At 37.3% G+C, this 25,538-nt stretch overlaps 2 protein-coding genes across 41 annotated transcripts in view; both read right to left on the reverse strand.

Moving 5' to 3' along the window:
• Positions 1-4,264, reverse strand: part of LOC117231927 (calcium/calmodulin-dependent protein kinase type II alpha chain) — a 149,254-nt gene extending 144,990 nt beyond the window's left edge. For 7 of the 37 annotated variants that reach the window (XM_033490914.1, XM_033490916.1, XM_033490924.1 and 4 more), the window contains exon 1: positions 3,218-4,255. In XM_033490914.1, the coding sequence (XP_033346805.1) occupies positions 3,218-3,282 (65 nt within the window). In that variant the 5' untranslated portion in view covers positions 3,283-4,255. Of the gene's footprint in view, positions 1-3,217 lie in introns of all 37 variants that reach the window. The other 30 variants (XM_033490927.1, XM_033490931.1, XM_033490923.1 and 27 more) reach the window with 12 other exon arrangements.
• Positions 4,265-5,841: 1,577 nt separating this feature from the next.
• Positions 5,842-24,827, reverse strand: LOC117231916 (glutamine--fructose-6-phosphate aminotransferase [isomerizing] 2-like). 4 transcript variants are annotated; one of them, XM_033490868.1, is made up of 15 exons: positions 24,561-24,827; positions 12,364-12,471; positions 12,089-12,178; positions 11,796-11,939; positions 11,391-11,557; positions 11,022-11,163; positions 9,669-9,692; positions 8,782-8,802; positions 7,605-7,759; positions 7,285-7,524; positions 7,011-7,209; positions 6,694-6,938; positions 6,460-6,615; positions 6,228-6,356; positions 5,842-6,141 (listed from the first exon to the last, which is right to left on the reverse strand). In XM_033490868.1, the coding sequence occupies exons 1-15, from the start codon at positions 24,565-24,567 to the stop codon at positions 5,896-5,898; spliced, it is 2,073 nt and encodes a 690-aa protein (XP_033346759.1). In that variant the 5' UTR covers positions 24,568-24,827; the 3' UTR covers positions 5,842-5,895. The 4 variants fall into 4 exon arrangements, with proteins under 4 accessions (XP_033346759.1, XP_033346761.1, XP_033346760.1 ...); XM_033490870.1 differs by lacking the exon at positions 9,669-9,692; XM_033490869.1 differs by lacking the exon at positions 8,782-8,802.
• Between the last annotated feature and the right edge of the window lie 711 nt (positions 24,828-25,538).

Here is a 25,538-nt window from a genome sequence, read left to right on the forward strand (position 1 = left end):
CATCATCAAGTTGCTAATAAACTAATCTTTCCTTTCTACATGATCTAAAGATGTACTCCTTAATCAAACTAACATACTCTATGATAGATATTATATATAATCAAAAGGAAATTTTAGTCCATTGTTTATTGGGCTTAAGACGTTGGAAACAAGCTGTTCCATTAAGAACCGCTTCCTGTTCTCTTACTTGATAATTAGTCCGCGAATTTTTACACATTTGCAAATGCACTTAATATGCGAAAATAAAATGTACGTTATTTAATAGATAAAACAAATCTCTGCTTAGAATCTATTTGTTTAATTGCGTTCATAAAAATATAAATTTGCAGAAATAACATTTAAATAAAATTCCTTATTTTCGATTCATTGAATTGACGATTAAAAATGCCTAAAATCTAAATCACCCTACTTGAGCGAGATATTTTCGGCTTAGAATATTCGAGAGAGAAAATTATTGGAAATTGAATAGGGCGACAAATTTTCGCACGCTCGAGAACAAACGCGAAATCGGCTAAGCGTGTTTACACGGGCGGACAATATTCTAAATCAGCCGGCCCTAATTGCGAATCCGTGGTGCTGCCGTTCAAATTAGATTCGCTCGATTTTCGTGACTCGATGAAACACGTGTGCCGTGTGAGGAACGGCCATCGAAAGCGGTCACATTAGTCACGAATCGTCCTTGCAATTTGTACAGATAAACGACACCATTCGTAACGTGACCAACTTCGAGGAAGCTCGATCAAACAACGATAATAAATCTTAAAAATTCTCGCGATTTATCCATTTAAAATCCATTTAAAAAAGCAGAAAACGAGATCGAGAAAGTATAACCATCAACGCGAAATTTGTTTTTATATAATCATTAATACGAGAACCAATTGTAAATTGTATAATTGATACTAGAAATTTACATTAGGAAATTGTAAAGTTCAAGAAAGTTAAATTAAAGATATTCAGCTTCTTTTAAATCATCTTTTAAATACACTTGACTACTTGTATGATTGATGGAAAATTGTAAAATTAATAATCCGTGGATCAGTAAATGTTAACATTCAACAAGGTTGAATTAAAAATGTTTACTTCTGGTTAGGCACGCTTGGTCATTTGTATTATACGTAGTTAATTATAAAGTTAATACCTTATGCGCTATTAAATTTTAAAATTAATCCTCTATAGCCTACTGAATTTAAAGATTGATATTCTGCGAACTAGCAAATTTTCAAATAAAAAAAAAATTATGTTAGAAATATATATTTTCGCTTGGATACACGTGACCGTCTGTGCGGTTGACGGTAATACGGTAGTTTAAAGAGCAAAAAGAGAATAAAGAAGAATCCGAGACGGGTCGAGCAGGTGACACTATGTAACGCGTGCTGTACGCGTGCTCTACGCTCCGTGTTTATCGACCGTGGCACAAACTCTCCCAAAAAGACACGGGGTGTGGTCAGAAATTTTCCTTCTTCTCCTGTCTGCACGGTTCGCGGCCAAAGAAAATTCCTCGACTGCGAGTCGAGGTCACTCGAGGTCACGAATGACACGAGACCAATACCTGTATCCTTCTAAGACCACCTATAAAACGTCGAGACTCACCTAACCTAGAGAAAACCGCGTGCAGTTCCCACTCGTTTTCCGATCGTCGGAATTCCGCTTCAGAAATTGTCCAACTTTGCTTCGCTACGATAATATTGTGGCTAACAATTAAAAATTTGAAAGTTTATGATAGAAAATCGTAAATTTTGGTGAAGATAATATCAACAACTTGATCCTGTCGTGTTAAATAATATATTTTTCTTAAGGCAGTTATCTTCGACTGGCAGAAATTGAGAATTAATTGAAGATTTCTATTCTTCATTCCAAGTTTCGTATATTTTTTGTTTCAAATGAATAGGAGAATAAGATATTAGAAAATTATACAGGCAAATATCGATATAAGAATTGCTACAGTATTTGACACAGCCAAATTACTTAGCAAACTGCGAATCTTTTCCTCTTCTCTCTTAAGTCTGTCACTACTAACCTATATAAGCGGTTGACGCAATCATAAACAATACGATTAAGAGAAAAAGTAAATTGAAATATCATTTATCCGTATAAAAGATAAAATTGAAGAAACGATAGAACGCATCGTGAAAAGAAACGATAGAAAGGGAAGGAAAACAAAGTGCTGACGAGATCTAGTGACTTTTAGGGACAACGTCATGCAAGGCTGCAACCACCTGCCGTCACCGAGACGAGCACGAGAGGGAATGCCGTGGAACGATAAAAAGAAAGCATCTGATCGAATAAGGGCATACCGGTGAAAGAGAAGAGCAACGGCAGAGATGATGATAGAAAACAAATTAGAAAGGGAGGAGAGATAACGAACGAGATGCAGAGAGAAATGGAGCGAGAGTGCGAGAAAGAGGTCGAAGGAGGGGGATGAAGGTAAAAAGCGGCGCGACGACATCGTATTGATTTGGTGACAGATCCGCGTACGATGCGGATGCCTCGTTTTCGACGGTGAGACCACCACGACGGCACAAGGCACGATACCAAGCGCCCTGACGCTTTATATATAGAGGCTGAGCCACGAGCAGACAGGCCGTGCCGCTTAAATATAGACGAAATGCAACGGGGTGTCTCCCGCGTGCGAGCAAGGGACACGGACGCGTATACGGAACGAAGCGACGAGATCCGCGGCCGAGAAAGGCGGATGGAAAGAGAACGATGAGAAAGCGAAACGACCAAAGGTAGGAGTGGGAAGAAAAACGTAGAGAAGAAAGAGGCCCTGCATACGTAGAGAATAATCATGGCCGACGACACGGCGCGGCGTCGTCTGCTAGGAGAATCGCGCTCCTCACGGATCATCACTCGCGTGTCCATCTAACGACACGGCGAAACGCTACCAGGAACCAACTAATCGGCGACACGAGATACACAACGACGCATGAATACGCTTGTGACACCAAGTTCGCGTGTAATACAAAACACTACCGCAAGAAATAGAAATACACGAGCGAGGGAAAGAGAGAGGTGGGAAAGACGAGATAGACAAAGAGGCATAAAGTGTGTATACACTGCGAAGGTACAGAAACGGAGCAAACACGACGTGACACGCGGTAACGTTAAACCACTCTCTGTCTCTCTCTTTCTCTTTCCCTTTTCGGTTCGCCCTACGTCGTTCATTACTTACGTCGCTCGAATATAATAAATGATGTGGTTTCTTTTTTGTACTTACTTGCCCAGTTCCTCCTTGAGGTCATAGTTGTCACTAAACCGCGTGCAAGCGGTCGGAGTAGCCATGCCGAGGTATCGCGATTATTTACCGCACTAACCGAGGAACGTAAGCGCGAGAGCCACTGCCGGCCGCCACTACCGCACACGCTAGGGGAAACTTCGCAGGTCAAATTCGATCAATAGAGGGGAACCGCCGCGGCGCTGGTAGAACACCGGGTAACCGTCGAGGGAGGGAGGGTCGTCGGGCCGGGCAGAGGGGAAGTGGTTCTGTCCGCGGGAGCCGTGCGTTACCGTGGCACCGACGGTGGGGCGAAATCGCGGTCGTGCCAGCAAATATTTGCGGGCAACGACAACTTCAAACCTTCCACGACGCGTCCGCACTGCTCGCCGGCAGACCGTCGACTGACTCGCGTAGTGGTGGTAAGCTCGCGATCGCGCAGGCGATGTGTGTTCGTGTTCACACCAATGCCGCTACCGCCGGCAATGGCGACCACGATTCACGTATAATACCTGGCAACAACGATCAACACCGATACCACTGCCGGCAGGGCTGACGATAGAGGTTCGCTAGCGAGCCGTTCGAGCGCAGCCAACCTAGGCGAAATAACCCAAGGGGATCGAGGCAACACATTTAAATTTAGCACCTGGAATTATGCTCGATCACGCGGCTAACTTTTTCAGGATCACGCTTCACGCTACAATTTACTTTCTGTTCCGTTATATTTTTTTTTCTCTATCGTCAACGCAACGAACACGTCGTTTTCGTCGCCCGAACGTACTTATATGCGACAGCGTATTTCCGGTTGCGATGTTTTATCGTAGTCGTCAGATTTGATATTTTCGTGTATTTTCCACGCGATATAAACACGATCCGTCAGAAAACGACTCGTGGCTAATGAAACTGTGATCGTTTTTCGAAATATCGACCGAAGAAAATTTTCCACCGATTTTATTCTACGTTTTCGCGATCCAAACGAACGAATGGAGTTGCGTACCGTCGCTGGTTAGACGGAATACCGCGCACTGACTCGATTCCGCATGTCCGACATAAACACGAGATTTACTACTGGCGCATACGCCGTCCGAACCGGAGCTTTGGTATCACTTCGATCGGCTTTTTGGCGCACGTCCAATTAGAACGATACACCAAGCATAGATCTCGAGAAATTAAAAGACAACCGAGCTTGTGCATGGTTTACGAATATTAGTTTTGTCTTTCGATTTTAACTAAAACATATTAAAACCGTAACATAATACTATATATATATATATAATACAATTATATGTCGATATAAATATAAAATGTTCTACTAAATATTTGTATATTTGTTTTTAACAATTTATTTGATACATTTATATTTCAATTATGGCCATTGACGTGTTTAAAAAAAAATTATATATTTGTTAAATGTGCATTTTCTTTTGTCCAACATATATTATAGTAACTTAATATGAATAACATATATATATATATATATGTATATATATATATATATTTATTATTTATATTTCCTTAGAGTTTATTTATCGCTCGATATATTGCAGAAGTTATTACATATCTTTATAGGCAAAACTATAAACGGTCGTGTTTATCTTTCCAACACCTCAAGTAATTCATATAATAATTGCATTTATTCCATGATTGTATTTGAATCGAATGAACTTTCTACAGCTAAGAGATAAGACGAGGATTTTCTACTGCATGGAACTGAAAAATTGTTCTGTAGTAAAGTCAACTTTATACAACAATTTCTTTTTAACTTGAACATGAATGTATCACATTGGTAATAAAATTCACGTATAAGTTGTTAATTTATCTTCCATAACAAAAGTGGAAGGTAAGATATCAAATTTCATATTTGTTCCTCTCTTAAATACTGTACAAAATATAAATTTCTCAAAGTATACGATAAACACCATAAAGTGAATATCGTGACGATCATCGTGTCCATAAATTATTCGTTTTCATCAATTATCTAATTCTCTCAATACATTATGGTTGCTTTTTTTCATCTACATTGAGATTTACGAGGTACACACAGCCACATACACACGCATACAAACACTTTTCAGAATAACCACATGTAAACGTCATAGAGCACAAGTTCGCGATACAGTAACAATTTCTCTTTTTTCTACCGCAGTCTTATTCAACTTGATTATAAAGAGATAGAATCACAATTGACTTATGATCTGAAAAGCGTTACATTCTCTTCCTTTCGTATTTTACCGATTGATATGAATATACACAACCGTTAAATGCACTGGGGTCACTGGGAACTCAATTAATGTTACCCACGTAAGGAACGTCTTCGTTGAGTTTCTTTCTTTTTTAAAGTACTCGTCTTCTATCGTAAGATTATGTATAAAGACTAACGATGGTCCAAATGGCTAACCTAAATACTTCCTAAGTCTATTTTGCTCGTATTCTAATACGAAGCTATAATTACTAAGTACTTAGAAACGTATTAAATATAGTCGATGACCATTTTCATGTTATCACGAGAATATCACGGCGTGTTTCAAAAATCGTTCCGTCTGTCTTCTTCCTATCTTTCGTAATGGATAAACGCAGTTATAATAACGATATTTTCTCAATAAGTTGCTGAAATCTGAAGTTGACAACCAAGCATAGTATGTTGCGTTTTAATAAATCTTTAATGAATGTAGGTTGATCTTTTATTCAACCGTAACTGATTTCGCCAAATTTCTTGGACAATCGACGTTACATCCGCGAAGAACCGCGATGTGGAAAGATAGCAATTGTAGTGGAATGACTGCAAGGATTGCTTGGAGACAATCCACTGTTTTGGGTACTTCAAGAATTCTATCAGCGAACATTTTCGTTTCTTCATCGCCTTCCTCACAGATAAGGATCGGTTTTCCATCTCTGGCCGTAACCTGTTGTAAGGCGTTTATGCATTTCTGAAAAGTAATTATGAAATATTACGTTCGGAATTTTTTACGTTAGGTAATCGTAAGGAAAGAGAAAGTTTACGAGTTCTACTTACCACATAAACTGGATCCCTCATGACGATCATTATTACAGGCATTGAATCATCAACGAGCGCTAGTGGACCATGTTTCAATTCACCTGCCATGATACCTTCACTATGCATATATGTCAATTCTTTAACTTTCTATAAACAAGAGAGAAATAAATTTATTCAAATAGAATAAATATAACAAAAAGAATTAATAAATAACTTAAAAGATATAATATTTAAAGCATGAACAACGTACCAAAGCTCCCTCCATACACGTAGCAAAGTTGTATCCTCTACCCATGATCAGCAAAGATTTATGTTGGAACAAAGACTTGGCTAATTCTTTAACCTTTTCATCAAGTTGGAGAACTTGACGAATGAGATTATCCAAATTTTTCAATCCTTCGATAATCTATTGGATAAACAGGTTTACATATTGCAACATACTGTTTGAAATGTATAACGAAGTTGATTAAGAAATTAATAATACCTCTTGACGCCTACTACCAAGGGAGATTCTGTCTTCACTCATAACTAAAGCAAACATTACAAGAGAAATGAACTGGGAAGTATAAGCCTTGGTACTAGCAACACCAATCTCAGGACCTGCGTTTATATGAACACCACAGTGTGATTCACGACAGATACTACTGCCTACCGTGTTGGTAATACCAACAATCAGAGCTCCACGTCCTTTGCAATAACGCAAAGCCATTAACGTGTCTGCTGTTTCACCTACGAAGCAAGCAAGAATTATTGAATGACATTTCATATAAATAAGTCAATAAAAAATTAATTATATCTCACCAGACTGTGAGATAAAGAAACAAACGTCATCTCTAAACACTGGTGTATTCCTGTCTAAGAAATCAGAAGCCAATTCGACCATAACTGGTAGTTCAGTTAATTCTTCCAAAAGCTGTCTGGTAGCAATAGCAGAATGGTAGCTTGTTCCACAACCAATCAGCATAAGACGTCTACACCTCTTAATCTCAGGAATGTAATCCTAATACAGGATTCGTTAGATCAATATCGACTATCAATGAGAAACTACAGAAAGCTAAAATTGCTGAGAATTTACCTTGATGCCTCCCAATGTAACAGAGTTGTCTCTGAAGTTCAGACGTCCTCTCATGGTGTTCACCACCGACTCAGGCTGCTCAAAAATTTCCTTCTGCATGAAATATTCATAGTTACCCTTCATGATCTCCTGGATTTCCATCTTTAAGGTAGTAATTTCTCTTGCATGGGGATCGTCCATACATCGACGGAGTCGATGGATGCTGAGAGCACCTTCTTTCACTGCGGCTACGTCATCATCCTAATATCGCAGAAAGTTGAAATCATTGAGTTATAAAATATATATTAATTAGTAAATAAATAATAGGATAAAATGTTCACCTCCAAAAATATAACACGATTTGTATGTTCGATCACAGCACTGGCGTCAGATGCGAAGAAATATTCGACTTCTTTGTCCTCCAAGGGTTGAAATTTGGAAGTACTTTCACTGCGTGGTATAACCGGAAGTTCAGTACGACCATGTGGACGATGATCTGTTAAAAGGTACAAATTAATATTTTTTCGCCATTGAAACATATTAATAGATAATTATCCGTTATTCTTACTATATATACATCTTATATATTCACGAATCCAATATGATACATGTCATCTTTGATTAGCCTGACTAATGGTATCATACGGAATTCGAGTTGAATGAACCTCAACTTAAAATTAGAATTACACATTTATATACAAAACTTGAATAAGACGCGTGGCTGATACACCAAAAATAGCACGACGCAATCGGAACGATTAAAAGAAGGTTAAGAAATATCAGTGATTATAGTTGCCCCGTGCCATTTTCCTGTCTTTACAAGCCCCACACCAAGTTAGCCGGGAAGATGATAAGTAATACGTATAAATCAATCCTTGTTAACAACAACGCCATTAATTATTCTTGTATACCTCTAATCAACGGACGACATTGAGCAAATATGTATACGTTCGTGGAACGACGATAACAAGAGTGGCTTAACTTATAACATGACCATGACGATTGTAATAATAAAGCGATTGGAAAAGTACAATTGTTAACGTGTATACAACGCAACCGTATTAAAATATGACGACTGGCATTAAACAACTCCCGCATGACGATGGATTCGATAAACAATTAGAAAGGAATTGTTTAATTAAAGGATATCCTTAGAGGAGAAAAATCACCTGTTTAATAAACAGTTTTACAAAAAGAAGAAAAAGAAGATTTGTTTGGGTTGTGTTAGATATACTGTATTATATATTCTACCCTGTCTGCAACTGCTGTGTTTCCATGTACTGAAAGAAATGCGCATTCTGCTTATACGTACTGAAAAGCGAAGTAAGGCATGTGCCGTTTCTTTAAAATTCCACAACATACAAGCGTGTTGCGATTCGATCCCAGGCGGTTTCGTGCTTATCAAACACGTAGCGTAATTCTTTTTCTTTTTTCTTTTTTTTTCTGAAGCGTGGATATGGATGAATTAACGGCAAGCAGAAGGAGAAAGAGACATATATATGACTGTAAAAGTATTACCTTGAGTGGGCGCTTCACCTTCTGCTCAAATTTGGATGCGGGGGTGACGAAAAAGAAAACAAAACAATTAGCAAACAAGTAATGCAGTAACAATAGCAATACAAAATATAGTAACGAACGTGGAAAAAAATAAGAAAACATGATGCACGCGCTGAATATATTGGTTCCATGATTGATTCGTTTACGAAATCTAGCTTTTCTAGGAAATTTAGGAGAAGATGTTCAAAATATATTTTCTTTTGTTTCTTTTTTTTTTTTTTTTTTAATAAGTTCTACTAAAAAGTGTTTGAGGGAATACATTGGACATCTTTTCCCAAATTTTTCTACGGAATCGAACATGTGTGTATAATCACAAAGCTACGAATGCATAAGCTTCTGTCGAGTAGATATTTGAAATGAAAATAAATTTGACTTGAATGAATTTGACCATATTATCTTGTTGGTTCGCTATGCTTCAAAGCAATTCAAAGAATGATTAATACGGTACAGGTGTCTCATGGTGTTTCTCTGTAGTCGAGTAATATTGTGTACAAATATAATTGAGCGAATAAGAAAAAGCCAATGTATATTACTTTTGTTAGAAAGAAAGAACGATATATCGATTGTAAAGGATCCTTTATTAAAAAAGTAAATTCAATTTATAAGAATCATAGCATGTAAAATAATGTCACGAGAAAATTTATAAAACAAATATGAGAAATAAAAAGCAAAATTAGTTAGCATGCATTTCTCAAACAATGGACCTTTTGCGAGATCATTTAAAATTGTTAATTATATTTGAGACAATGAGATATACTTAAAGGACTGTTGGATTGAAATAAAATAAAAGGTCCGAAGTTGAGAGTGAAATAAGATAAGTGTAGAGTAGTGTAGAGTAGTGTATATACCTTTGTTTACGCATGGAGATTCATCTGTTGAGACGAAAAGTTGAAGAACATAACCATTGGTGTTCATGCAAAAGAAACATCATATAGTATCTATGTAAAACTTCATCACCGGGAAAGTATACATGCAGATGACTGTCTCATCGATGTTCAAGGGAACAAATAACAAATATAACTTTAATAAACAAATATTAACAACACTATTTAACAAAACAACATGCTATCTAAACATGCTTAAATATAACAAAATATTAAATATAATGAAACGCCAATTATCCGAAAATTGATCGATTACATAAATACCAAATACTTTACGTATTTATAATTCTACAAAACTTATTCTAACGTATTGTAATAGCATAATGTAAACAATTATTATAGAAAAAACGATCATATTAAAAGGTATTAACTTCAACAGCTATATTTACATCGTAATGATTTAATACATATGCTATGTATATCATCAAAATACTTATTTTAGAGAAACACACTTTTCACACGTTATGATTTCTATAAACTCTTTTATGCAATGAACATACAGAAAGCGCGAAAATTTGATAATCAGAGTAAATCTATCTATTAATTCGGATAATCGACGATTTACTGTACTATTCAGAAATAAAACATTGATTGCTCGATTACAAGCAGCTACCAAACTAAATCAAATATCCAACGCCGTGTTAAATACTTCTTAGAAGATATTTTCAGCGTAAACAAGATACTCTGGCGTTAGTATCATTTGTATGTTAATCATTGTTATTGAACAACACTCTTTGTCCGACATAAATCTACTTCAATAGAGCACTACGTTATTAAAAACACTGAAGAGAAACATAGAAAAAGGATGACGATGTAATGATGGGTCTTAGTATGTTGCTTTGAAATACGCGTTAATTACTTTAAAAAATAGACAAGCTATAGATTGAAGACACATGCTATTAATATACCTTAGGTTTAGTCCGTACACTTGACACGTAAAAGGACTATAGGGGGCTTTATTTCATTACTCTGAGAATATTTCCAGCGCAATTATTATAACCATATAGCAATCTCCTTGCCAGGAGAAAGAAAGGGTGATTATCATATAATAATTAAAGGAAAATTCTGCTTCGCCTTCTCCTTGGAAATGATAAATCAACAAGCGTATCTATCAACAACGTATATATTTCCACCGCTCATACCAACGCTATCGACAGCACTTTAAATCGAGTAGTTCTCGGCGCCCGAGCGACCAAAAATAGCCTTGTGATCTCTTCTAAAATTTACCAAATCTCTGTATACCTTTCTCCGTAACACGCTAATACCTCAATTAAAACGCGTGTCAATCTTTGTGTCCGTTCACGTTCGTCGGCTTACCTTTTCCGTACAGGATGGGCACGTGATCGGTGGCCAATCTCGTTTTTGTCTTAATACCCACGAGCAGCGGTGATCCTCTTCTCGTCGCCACACATTCACCGGGGAAATATTTGCTCTTGAAGCACAGTGCAAACGCACCTTCCTACAATTTCAATTTTTGCACCTCTTAATTATCTAAATATATAATACACGTGTCACTTGGAAATTTAAACAAAAATCAAATTCTTTCCCTATCTTATCGCGAAAATTATCATTAATATTATTACCGATAATAACATTATTACTGCTAATACGAAGCGGTAAAATTTACAGTTGTTCAAACAATCCTAATTCGCAGACTGTGCGTCAGCTGTCGTCGATAATACCTACCAATTGTTGAACAACCTGCTCGACTAGCTCGCGGAACGAGTAACCCGGATGTTGTACCCAGAGATGGTGGATCAGCTTAGCGATTACTTCCGTGTCGGTTTCACTCTCGAAGCTGTAGCCTCTTTGGTGAAGCAACGTCTTCACTTCCTTGTAATTTGTCACGATACCTTTAGAAAGAACGTGACTTTGGAATGAAACAGGAACAATTCCTCGTATAATTTGACTTAGACAATGAACGTTCGTCCAAATTATAATTCTACAAGTAATAGTATGTTATAAGTACAACCGCGAAACAAATAAAATCTACAATAAGTAGCAATCTGCTTCGACTCATAAATATTATATGGAATAATACAATTTTCAATTTCCCATAAACACGCGGTAGGTATCAGATAATATTTATACCATTGTGCACCACAACGAAAGCATGTTCGACATCGGATCTTTGAGGATGCGAGTTCACTTCAGATGGAACACCATGAGTCGCCCAACGAGTGTGTGCGATACCCACGTGGCTGTAAACCTTCGACTCGAAGTCGATATTGGTACCTGTAGAAAAATAATGAATTTTAGAAACTGATCATATTCGAAATAATTTCATCGTTATACTTACCTCAACAAATTTTTGTCATCCATTATGTTAAGCTATGTCATTACAATGTAAGTGGAAAGTGTAAAGTAGTATCGTATATACTTACGATAAAAGATCTCTTCCTCGAGCGCCTTGACCTTTCCCTGCTTTTTAATAATCGAGATATCCTTGCCATCGGCGCTATCAAGGGCGACACCTAAAAACAAATAAACACGTATCGAGACAGAGTTTCTTTACTGGAATTTTTAGTAGCTTTCTATTCCCAGAAACAGAAAGTTTACGGCGAATTTAAAATTAGGCCTCTTCACGTTTTTTTACTCGATAAAGTATCGCTTTTGCAAGAAGAAATTTTCGACAATACGATCGATGAGTCATCCATACCTGCCGAATCATAGCCTCGATATTCTAGCCTCTTTAATCCACCAACCAGCAGCTCGAGGATCTCCTTCCTGCTCTTCGGCGTCAAATAATTGAGATACGCAAAGATTCCTGTACAAAAAGCAAATACGTAACATTTATTCTTCTACATATATGGGATAAAAAAGTTCAATGTATTAGAAAATAATTCGCGTTATTGCTGATTATAATTAAATGCTTTTGATCGCAATGCTTGCAATTATAATATAATGCTGAGCTTTTTATCAGCGTTTCGATACCTCCGATCATATTGCCAGACTACTAGACTTCGGGATTAGTAAGTGAAATGAATTACTCAACAACTACGTAACATTTTAAATAGACGGTTAATCAGCCTTTCCATTGGTTCTCTCACCATTCTCTAAGAGAAAGAGAACGATAGAACTACGATACATTCGACGATACAGCATTTTTCTAAACCTCTCGACATTTTCCCGCGACGCGTTCACCGCTCGAAGGTCACCACAGCGATAAAACGCGGAAACGATTCGATTTATTAACCAGTTCGTTTTCTTCGTCAAAAACCAGTACTCCACCGTGTGTATATTCAATGAACCCTGGATATAGTTCAAACTGAAAATCACGTCGATGGAATTCGTAAGGTTTCTCGTTAAATACCAACTCCCACGCTAGCAATAGGTCTCAACTCGTAGGAACGAAACAGAAATGTAGCTAAATCGTAAGAAATGTTCGTCACAATGTTTCTTTTTCTTTTCCAGAATTACAGACGTGTAATTCAAGACAAGGAATCGATCTTATATTCGAAATTATTAGAACGTAGACGAAACGATCGGTTACTCTACTTTCTACCATTTTCTACTTCAGCTACTCGAAATAGATTTTCCAATTAATCACGACAAGAACAAATATAACGAAGACCGCATTCTTTCCTGCTTTTTCAACGCTTTATAATACGGTTAGCCGAGCAATACGATCGGGAACTTTCGAATCGGCTCAAAATTCCGAATGCCCCGCCTCGAAGGAGCACCCGTCTATCGATACAAGAGAGGTCCGTGTTCGAGGTCCCTGGCGAAGCATTGCAAAAATGCAAAAATGCAAAAAGTCGTCGCCCGTGAACGTACAAGAACGTACACACGGAGAAGTGGCGTGCAAGCGGGAACAGGTATAATTCGAGATACACGCTTATAGGTGAAAGGGAAAACTCGCGTATACACGAGACCGGATGAAATGGTCGTTAGAACGTCGCGTTCGGTTCTCCAATGCCAGAGAACGCGCCATTTCTCTGGTTCGTGCGTCCTGTGCTTTTTCTGAAACACGTGAATCGAATAACGCGAGTCGATTCTCTCTGACTGATAACCGCGGTAACGTTGTAGTAACGTTACGACATATGGCTAATTGTACGATCATCCCAGATGAATTTAGAATAAATTGACTATATTTAAGGGCTGGTTCAGGATCTCAAGGTCACGTGAAATTTATCAAAATTGAGCTCTGGAAAATTTCCAAAGATATTATGGAAGATCTATATAAGAAGAAGTAGATAGCGATGATTAGGTTAATCCTTTCGCTACCACGCGTCGTACGCGTGCGATGCGTTTTCTACAGAGCCTAGTATCGCGTATTTACGACGCAAATCGTGTTTCAATTTTCTTCATGATGAATGCACGATGTCTTATTTATTTTCATTCGAGATACTCAACGAATATACATTTCTACGTATCATAGACGACGACAAAGTGTCGCTGATGTGACATTGGAACACATTGCTTTTGGTTATTTTTTTTTTTTTAGGTACTATTGCACATACAGTTGTTTAAAAAATATAGGATATCGGATTTTGTGCAGGTAGCCACACGACCGAAATCAGATACCGTAACACGATACTCGCAAATCGCTCGGAAGCTCGAAGAGAAAAGGACGTAAACGTAGATGTTCTCGTCGTCGTTTATTCCGTCGGCGAAAGTCGTATATTAACATATATATCTTATATATGTAAGAATACGCACGAGTAGTTCGCAACAAGAAACTATCTACTAGCAGCCCAACGTGCCATATTCGTATCTGACGCATTCTAAATGCCGCTTGGATCGTCTACTTAGCATTCTTTATTATTATACAGGGTGGTTGGTAATTGGTGGTACAAGCGAAAAGGGAGTGATTCTACGCGAAAAAAGAAGTCGAAAATATAGAATAAATTTTTTTTTTAATTTTTCCATCGAGACAACGATCTACAGTGACATCCGTTATAACGAGACGCGATAAAATGCACGCGTGCCGAACGAAAATTCAAAGTCGATTTTCTCGAAAACAAAGCCTCAAACGAAAAATTTTTATTCTACATTTTCGACTTCTTTTTTCGCGTAGAATCACCCCCTTTCCGCTTGTACCACCAGTTACCAACCACCCTGTATATGTCAAACTATATGTTGTATTACGTAAAATTTGGAGAATTCGAAGTTTTGGTCTGCCAACAACTTCGATAGCAAGTATTCTTTTTAGAAAACTTGGATGACTGTATTGCAAGTTTATCAAAGTTCGATGAAACTTTTTATTTAAATTTTTATCTTGAATAGATAATCGTGACAACATTGTATAGCGTTACATTAAGCGATACACGATCCGCGATTCGATCGTTCCATGTGCAACCTTATCGGTTGCGCGCTGTCTTAGCGCGGGAATTTAAGACTATGTATCGTGTTTGAAATGGCGCGGTCGTCCTCGATTTAGAAAGCCATCGTGGCATGATCGACGCGTTAATCGTTTTTCACGGTTCAATTTCACGTAATGGTAGTTGGAATTTGTAGTTTCTTCTAAACGCGCAAAAATCAATTCTTTGCGGTCTAAGCAGCATTCGACGTTTTACCATTTCCAATCAACTATTTCGTATATGATTAAATCACTTTCAAAGAAATTTCGTAAATATTTTCATTAATAATACGTATCTACCTACCAATAATATAACAGAAAACAACATATTTCATTGACATGTTGTGCTTGACGGATGAAAATGTAGGATTGGCGTGAGACTCGAATCAATCGATCGCTGTATCTTTCTTTAGTTCGTTAGTGGAAACGATTAAGTTTTATTAAAGAATAAAGAACACGTTAATATGATAAAATATATTGTAACAAGAGAGCAGACATTGCCTATGTTTACATTTAAAAAATTCGAAAAAGTAATTGTTCCAGGTATTTTGTTCTTATCGATCCACATCGATTGTTGCAGCAAGTTTTCTTTATTGGAATCGATAGAAACCGATGGCCGCGGACTTTACGACCTCCGACAACGATAATCGCGAAACGAACTACGTTGAAGTCCTGTGGAAATCGCGGCTGTGATAAAGTTTACGAGAAGTAGTAAATGTCCTGAACCTTACACCTCGCCATCATGTAACTAATTTAACGATCGTCCCGTTCCGCCTTTGAAAATAAACAGTTCTGTCAAGCGTGATCGACCATATTTAACACAGTTCAGTGTTTAAAATCTAACGATAACAATAAAACATATCGATAATTGGGTATCTTCGTCACGTCGAGGTAATACAGAGAATCACGGCAATCTAAAATAAAAGGAGAAACGCGAGATACACTTTATAAGCCACAGCTACACTCTGCTATAATACTTTGATCAAATGGGATATGAAAGATATACGCCACGATAGGAGGATCACAGAGTAAAATAGCGAAAATATCGAAGAATGTTTAACACCCATTGACACGTCTTATTTCACTCGCAGCAGAGTTACCAGCGCCAGCCTCGCAGAGAATGAATATTTAATAAAAGAAAGATTAAAAGATTACGGATGTAGAAGATGAAAAAATATTATTAAGGATAATTATTTGAATTACCGCCCATCACCAGCGAGAGAAGTAACGACCAGAATCGACGTAAAGTAAGAAAGAAAGTCACCGGTCGGAGTAACTGTCACCGTGGAGGAACTTACGAAAAGCGAAACAATCGCGAGCGTATAGTGCATCGGCGAGTAGACGTAACTTGATTTTGTGTAGAGTTGACAATAGACGATCGAGTGATCGGTGACGATTAGATTGCGGGCTGCAATCGTCGATAAGCGAACTTCCTCATAGAAACATCCTAGCGAAGCTTTGTACAATAAAAAACCAAGAATAGAAAGGAAAGATTATAACAGTAAGAAGATTACGAAGTACCTTTGCGAAAGGTATAGTGGAAACGAAAAAATATTTTTTATCGAGATAAGCTCGATCCTGTTAATCTCGCAAGGCCTTCCCCTTCGCTAATCAACATGCCGTGCAGTTTACTTAAAATTTCACTAAACTCCAAAGATAATATGTACGACGGAAAGTAATTACTGCTTCTACATTTTTCATCCTATAAGCCCATTTTTTTATATCGCTATCGCTAGTATATCATGTCTTGTTGCTGTCGGGATAAGAAAAATAATCGCCGGACGGAAGTTATTCCGATTTTTAATCATTTGCTGCGTTTAATCTTCTGATAAAAGATCGATAACGATGAGGATTATAGGTTTAGCCTCATTCGATTCTATTCTCGAGCACTTACTTCCAGGTATTCGCCACTTTTTTTTTCTCCGTTTTTAACTTACAATGACGTACAATGAAAGACGTTACATGTTACAACGCACATTATCCGATATAAAATTTTATAACGACGATAACTTCAACAAATCTTCTAATTCACACGTAGTACACGTCCTTCTTGAAACGATTTTGGGTTACTGTGAGTTGGAAAACTCCTTAATCGGAATGCGCTTCGTGTTCGCGAAGGAAATCGAGCGACTGGAATATGAACGAATAATCGGAATAGCCGATCTTCTCCGACCTACTGACACAAAACGATTCGAATGGCCCAGGAAATCAACGAAAGGTCGCTTGGTAGTCGTACTACCACGGTATGTAGAATCGATTCTAATTCGATCTTCTTGATTTCCATAGACCTTGAGCCATCTGTAATCCCTCGACACACGATATAGCTGATTCTTTCCTAGGATACTTCTTCAATTGCAACCGCAATTGGAACGTAGCTATTTTATTGTCGTTTGATTTTGTTTCGACGATCCGAATAGAGATCTGTTCGACAAATCAGCGATCGTATAACTCGAGTGGTTTGCATCTTTTCACGTACGTCTATATGAGGAAATTTCTATTCGAATTCTACTTCCGAATTTACCCAAATATCGTCTGTAATGACAAACGAAACGTTTTGTTCATACAACTGTGGAAGACTTAAAAATGGAAAATTGTTTAGGATGCGTGTAACAAAGATATGGAAACTGTTCAAAGTATACCTATATTATAATACTTAGAGAGTGAAACGAATAACGAAACTATTAATTTATATAAATATCTGTAGTTTAATAACCAGCGATAAGATGATTTCAAGCTCCTGTAATGAAAATTCGTTAAACGAAGAAACATATACCTCGAACTAAAGCTCGATCAATGTCGTTAAATCGACCTGTATTATTGTTCCTCGAATAATCTCGAAATGTGCGAATTTTGCACCTTTTCAACGGTTATAGAGTGTCGATAAGTAGAAAAGTGTTTGTAGCTTCTTGCGATGAAAATTTATAGATAAAGAGAAACATAGCATCGAAATAGTGCCGATGCACTTAAGCCTGGGAAATAAACGACGAACGAAAAGACAATTTATAGGCAATTTGTTCGCCAGGCGAATCGAATGAAATAGCGGATAAACGGGTGAAAGGGAAACCAACGAGATTCTATGTAGAAAGAGGAACCATAAACGAATTCCTACCTGTGGGGATAAACGGGTTATTTTCGTCGTGAGTCGAACAAAATTTCTGCTCTTAGAATTCCGTGGACGTAAACAAAAATCAGGTTCTGGCTTGTGGCGAGGCCACGCGTTTGAATTTTCGTGAGGAAGGTAAAGGTAAACTGGTGTGGTGTCGCCTGGAGAAAGGATTCGCCAAGTCCTGCGTAAAGTACTCGAGGATAAGAAGAAACTTGACCGTTGTTACTCGCTTAAAGTTACGAATCTTCCCATTTAAAGAAGCGTTTCCATTTTATCGCTACAAAAAGCCTAAGTTATCTGGATAAATTTTGACTTTATCATGCTAGAGAGCAACAACCGTGCGTATCGTATATTACGATTATGATAATATGCCTATACGTGGCTAAAAATTATCAGTAGATTTCCAAAATCCCTGACGCATCTATAGATAATCTATCGATGAAATAATTTCATTATTATGTGAGATATAAGAGTAATAAAAAAGAAGCGTTTATGGTTCTAGCGGAATGTTAATGATCGATAATCGGGACAGTCGTGTCTTGAAAACGTAAGTACCGGTTCTTCGTCGGGGATCGTTTTATAATAAAACTTCGGCCTTGATTTACGCAGGTTTATTACATCTTTACGTTAAACACACGTTCGAAATATGCCAAAAACGAACTCAGATTAAAACAAAATTCTATGAATAAATTGCAATTTGAAAATCGATACGCAGTTACGAAGCTGATCTTTGTAATGGTCAAACTACTATGTACGAGAATTGTTTCTGATCAGTATGGTTCGTCATTCGTTTGTACAAATTCGATCATTTGAGCAAATATGCATATTGTAATTGCACAAATCGACGAAAGTATTTATATCTTTAATCGATAATATACATATGCTTGTGACATTGGGCAAGCGTGCCACATCGAAATTAATAATTTTTTATCTTTCTAATTCGTTTTTCTCCGTTATAGTATATAGTAGTATGTAGTGTTACTATACATGTTTATATATCGTTGAATATGTTTTTTAACGTAGTGTACGAATATATAAATAAGATATATGATTGCTTTAGAAAAAAAAGTCACGGCCTTGAAATTTTTGAAAAATTGATGCAGAGTAAATTTTTTTCTCTGATATCGTATTTTCAAGTAACTAAGAAATTGTTCCACATGTTCGCAAATAACGAATTTATTTAGATATTGCCTTGTTTGTTATTTTACAGCCTCGTATGATGAAAAAGAAAAAGAGATTTCAAAAATGAAATAACAACAATGAAACAACCGACACTTTTATCGGAATTACAGATTAATTCATACGCGTAGAATTGATTGTGCATCGTAGAGCAATGCGATGTAGTTAATTAAAGCAATTCACCTTATTCTCTATATGTCACAATGCCTACGTTTGCCAATTGCTTTCTGTCGTGTAGAAAATGTAGCAAAGTCTTAGTGACTATGTTGCCAATTGAAGATTATCAGGTTCGTCCATTAAATAGCGACCAATTAAGATTTCTCGAATTTTCTTAAACGTGACTGACGAGTCTGACCGTACCAATAGATCGTTCGTATCGCGAGTGTCTCAGCTTCTACGACATGGAAATTAACTTAGAATAGAATTAAATTGAGGCAAAGACAAAAGAACAAATATTCCGTTTTATGAATGGAATAATTTGTGCGAACAATGTTTTGAAAATCCTGCTACATCTACGTCAAGTAGTCACTCTGAATTAAACATTAGTTCGACCCGCCGTTTAATTGTGAGGGAAATTGTGGTTCTTTGAAAAAAAGCTGCGTATCCAATAAGAAAAACGCAGCATAATATGCAAGATCTTAACTCGTTTGTCTTGAAGCAAATAGAAGGTTCTCAAGTACTTATATCAGATGTAATAATATTTTCAAAACATTCGCGACTGCCCACACAAATTATTCCATCCGCAAGACGGAATATTTATTCTCTTGTCCTCGCCTCAATTTAGCCCTATTCTAAGTTTATTTGCATGTCAGAAAATCTACGACTTAGTTTCAGCTAAGTCTACGCTGATATACAATTGTCCGCAGACACGTGTCGCAACCAATCAGTATCCGTGCAATTTCTTGCAAGTCCGCGCAAGGATAGATGCGATTTGCTGCGGCACGTTTCCTGTCGACGACCATCTGCCAGCGTAAACTTAGCAGTAGAATACGAACGATTTATTCAGACAGTCAGACTCGTCAGTTGCGCTTAAGAAAATTCACGAAATCTTAATTGGTCTCGGGCAAAGATCATTGAACAGACGATGCGGATAATCTTCAATCGGCAAATGTAGGCGATTTAGACATTGTCTTACGTAACTACTTTGCGTTGCCTTACCATGAACAATCAATTCTACACCTACGAATTAATCGTGATATTAAATAATTAAGAAACTGTGAACACGATGGAAGTATCGGTCGTTTCGTTGCGTTCTTCAAGTCTGTTTTTCCTCTACACGATACCAGGTTCATACATACATATATATATATAGGTACATATACGTGCCTGTGCCATACACACGAGGCCACGTCTAAATGTCACGTGTAACTGTCCTGTAAAACGCTGCACCCTCTCACGCCAGCGTCAGGTTCGCGACGAGGAAACTTTCACTCGTCGTTGGTCGCGGGCACGTCGACACTCCGGTGTCAGTATCGATAGACACATTCGATTAGACTCTATTGTACGACCACGGGTGTCGACGAAACGCAGCGTTATAAGGATACACGGCACGCCATGCAAACGTGGACCACTTTATTCCGGTAAACTTTCAATGAACTTTGAGAAGCGTGAGTTACGGGCTCGCACTGAGTCACGTTGTCTCGTTGCAACACTCCATGGACAGTCTTATTACCCGCTAGAACGTAATACGGCGTCTATATGCTTCCGTAATTTGGTGGAATGCAGTTTTGAAACAGGCATTTGGTAATCACCGCGAGGATTATAAAGGAAGGAAATAAATAGCGATCGTTAGTTTCAGTTAGTTGGATTTCTCTGGCAAAGAAAGCATTTTTTTAGAGGAACGTTGTTAGATTTGGGGATTCCGGAAATTGTAGGATTTGTGGGAATTTGTAAGTTTGAATAAGATTGTGCAATTTTGTAAGATTACGATAAGTAGGATAAAGTTTGGTAGTCTTCACGGAGTGGTTTGTAATTTTAGGATCCAGATGAAATTTTGCAAACTTTGCGATCCGTAAATTCAGTCTTAACAAATTTTCAAAGATCGATATCGTGGAAACTCTATGCGAAACAATGTGAAAGCAACTCGGAATATTATTGCTACTCGTTTCGTTTGGATGAATATTTTTGGAAAAACTGGATGACCTAATTTGAAATTCTGCAATATTGTTTTGTTGGTTTTCGCAGAATAATATTAGAGGTCTTCGTCGAATCTTGTATAGTTCCGTAATTTGACGGTAAATCTTCAACGATATTCAAAACCAAGTTCTATATATTAAAAATATTAATATTTCATACTTCATTACTTCAACTCAACCTCCAGCGCCTACACGCGTCTCCAACAAAGTGGTTGGTGGTAATCTGTGACCGGGGATTTCGCAATTCCGTAATCGAGAAGAGTCTTTCTCCTTCTGCCACAACTCTCTCGACACTCCTCCCATTTCTCGCAATCTTAACACGACGATTCGAAGAAAGTTAATTCCTAAATGTAATTACCAAACGAGTCAACCTTTCGAAAAATCTCGATGTTGCAATTCTCTTAGCAAAGATCTCCTGATGGCTATTGAATAATTTTAGAGGAATAAAATCTCGTTTCAGTTACGTCACAAGTTGTCCCTCTAAATTTGTCTACTACCAAAGAACGCTGATACTTTTACAGATTTGACAAAAATAATCAGTCAATAAATATACAGCGAAAAGAAGATTGGGAAAGTTGTATCTACGATTTCCTAAGTTTTCTATTCAATTTTATTTCATTCAAAACCAAATTCCTTTTATAAATTAAAAAAAAATATGATCAGCAAGTACCTGTAGATCGAAAAAGAAATTGGAAAAGTTTATTAGAAATTTTATTTAATTCGAAACCAAATCAAATTCATTTCAATCAAGTTGAAAGTTGTATAGTCGACATTATGTATTATAGTAAATTATACCAAAGCATCCAGGTAAAAAATATGTTAATTTTTCTCAATGATTGCAGGATATTAAGCGTCAGACGTAAACAGTGAGGTCGTTGACCAGTCACGATCGTGGCTCGATCGTTCGAAGGAAAAGTGGAAATGGAGGTGCGTACCTGGGAAACGCGTTCGTGTCTGGAGAACAATATTGGTTGGCACTGTCCACGAAACGTACAACTTGTTAAAGCTAGACAAAGGCAACATCGGTCTAGAAATTTATCTAAAAGCTATAGTCGAAGTTAAAAGGCGTCTGCCGTGTTTCTGTCGGTGTGTCGAGCTGGCTGCTTAATTAAATCGAAGCTTTGTAATTAATTCGATCTACGAAGCGTTCGACGAGTCTGCAAATACTAAAGACACGCTGCTAGAGTGTAAATATTTATCGACTCTATGTCGTTTTTAAATAAGAATACTATTTGAATAATAGCACGAAAAATTGAGAATATTAAAAAAAAAAATGACACGACTCTATCAATAGACGACGCGGCAGTGATATCATAATTAGAAAATTTATTAATTCGTCGATCATGAATATTGATTTGCAACGAAGTCAACGGCTTTGTCGTATGCCCGGTAAAATTGTAAATCGGCCGAAAAAGAAATAGGTAAAATGCAACATTGACTCACAGTGAATTAATTAATTTCGGATTATTTTTTGATTGAATAGATACTGTTAGTCTTTAACGAAGAAGAAGTGTTACGAGCGTATTGAATTCTTTTCTTCGATTCGATTACCGAAAGGGACTAACTTTCGCCGTGACACGTGAACGATTAAAGAAAAAGAAACAACATATTACACGGTAGAAGAATGACGCAAAAATCTTTCGTAACCGCGTCCTGCCTTTCGATGATTTTTCGTCGCGTCACAATGTAGAACCTGCGACTTTACGATAACGCGTCTCTTAAAACTCGGAGAAATTCAAATGTTATAACCGTTTCCATTAAAAAAAAAAAAAACTCATTACTGGTAAATTGATACGATTAACATACGTAAACAATTGCATCAAATATTCATGTATAGGATAAGAAGTAATAAAAAGCTTCAAAAAATGGCGCCCTTTTTTAAGAAACTACGAGGGAGATCTTTTAAAGAACTTATTTTTTTTTAACCTTGGACCATTCTAAGCAATTTGTTCTTTTTCTTTTCTCAATTTCTGTAATCTTTGTACTTTTAAATTACTCAGCTACCGTGGCAGCTACGTATTTCCTTGAGGTAAATTTATAGAAGGAAGATAATTAAACATTGATATATCCAAGGCTGTCACGAAGAAAAAATATGAACCGTTAATTTCCCCTCGCGCAGATGAATGCCAATTGCAATGCAGATTCTCGGAACGTTTATCTCAGGAACCACCAAAATCCATCTATTTGTTCGCTGATGTTAAAATACTAAAATTATCCATATTATTCTTTTATTCCGGACTTTTTTAGACTATCACTTTATCATGTGTGATAACGATTACTGTATGTCACTGTTAGATTTCAGCGTATTATAACTATATTCGTACAACATTTGTATTTAATAACGTTATCTTCCACTTCTTCTTATCGAAATAAAAATTTTGAACCGACCCGCGGCCTTGTGATCGCCCCTCATGCAAATCCAATAGATTTTGACGATCAATGAAAAATATACTAATGTGTTGTGCAAATATTAGATCCGATAGATCGCGTCTAGTCTTTCTAAAAAGTCTTTCGTTAAAATAATCAGTCAATTTTAATAAATGTACACCTGACATAATAATTTGTTAATACCCATCAAACGTACAATTAATACTATAATCCTAGCATAATGTGAAATTAGTTGTCAGTATGGAAAAATCATAATTTCTCATTTTGTAAAAATTTGCTTGAAAGCAGCGAAACGGTTAGGAACAAAATTCTACGCTCCGTTTGTCGCTTTCTTTAATTCCGGAAATGGGAAATTCGAAACGCGCGAAAGATCCCGCGTTGTTATTCCAATACTTCGTGTGCTTGATATTAGCGTACTAACAAGCCTCGATTTACCGACGAGCAAACATTCGATCTTTTAAATGCTCATCCTTCGTCTTTGACCGACACGGCGACGTTTCGATCAGCAAACGCGAATATTAGATGTGCCAGATGTTGAGTGAAATAGAATTGCAGAAGAAACATGCCGGTGGCGCATTTGCACAGGCTGAAACGTTACTCTGCACTCAAATGACCTGTCAACTAGACTTTTCAACCGGGCTTATGCAGATGTACACTTTCACCGTGGAAACATTTCGATCGAACGATCCGTCGATCGAATTATGATAGAAAAAAAAACGTCAAATAGAAAGCATAGTTCTACTCACCGCACATGTTGTTTCTGTTGTCGAATACCCGCCACGTAAGTTAATCGGATTAAACGTAAAGTGGAAAGCGATCAGAATGTCACTTGCTAACTTCGTATTGCTCTGAGTTACTGTGAATCACAGTCTGAGCCTCACTACAGCGTGCTCCTGTCTCTTATGACATGAGATTTCGTATAGGTATGGGGTACAATCACAATTACATCCGGCTCGTACGTGTATGTAACGCTATTGGGCCAAACCATTGACAGTGAACGCATCATCTGCACGCTGACGTATATGATTGTATACAGTAGTATACTACAGTACAACACAGCTTTGGAAACTTCAGTAGAGAGGGCGAAACTCTTACGAGCTAGAAAATGTTTCTCAAGTAAGGCGCTTCAATCAAATTGTTAGGCTTCGTCGTGCAGCGCGACTTGTGCCTGCAACCCACAACACGGCCGCGTGTACAACAAAACTCTTCTCTATTATGTAAATCTACGTTTACTTAAACAAAATTCATTTGCACTATATGAAATACTGTATATTTACTTTAAATAAATTAAATTATGTTATGAAAAGTAGTTTACTTTACATTCTTTATCTTTAGTGGTAAAGATGGTGAAGATGGCGTTAATTGTAAAAGTTTAATAAATCGATCCCAGCGCTATGGCTAGCGGCTGATTTGTAAAGCACACCTTCGGATACTAAAAGCGTTACTCCTACCACTGGAGTTTCCAGATCTGTACATACGAACGTAATGTCGTATCGCAAGTAAGGATTTCGACACGTTGACAATAACACAGGAACTCGTGATTTTCCCAAACAATACATGCGACAAACTCTTTACGAATGTATATAACGTAGGAACGTATATTAGGAATGAGATAATATCGGTGAAAACTATTAATTAAACTAATATCTCAAAACAGACACTCGGAGAATCACTCAAGAATCATGAATGAACGAACTGTCAGAATCGCCTTTTCCATTTAGCTT

This window comes from Bombus vosnesenskii, unplaced genomic scaffold (assembly GCF_011952255.1).
Source record: "Bombus vosnesenskii isolate JDL3184/JDL3185 unplaced genomic scaffold, Bvos_JDL3184-5_v1.1 scf7180000013276, whole genome shotgun sequence".
Classification (NCBI taxonomy): domain Eukaryota; kingdom Metazoa; phylum Arthropoda; class Insecta; order Hymenoptera; family Apidae; genus Bombus; species Bombus vosnesenskii.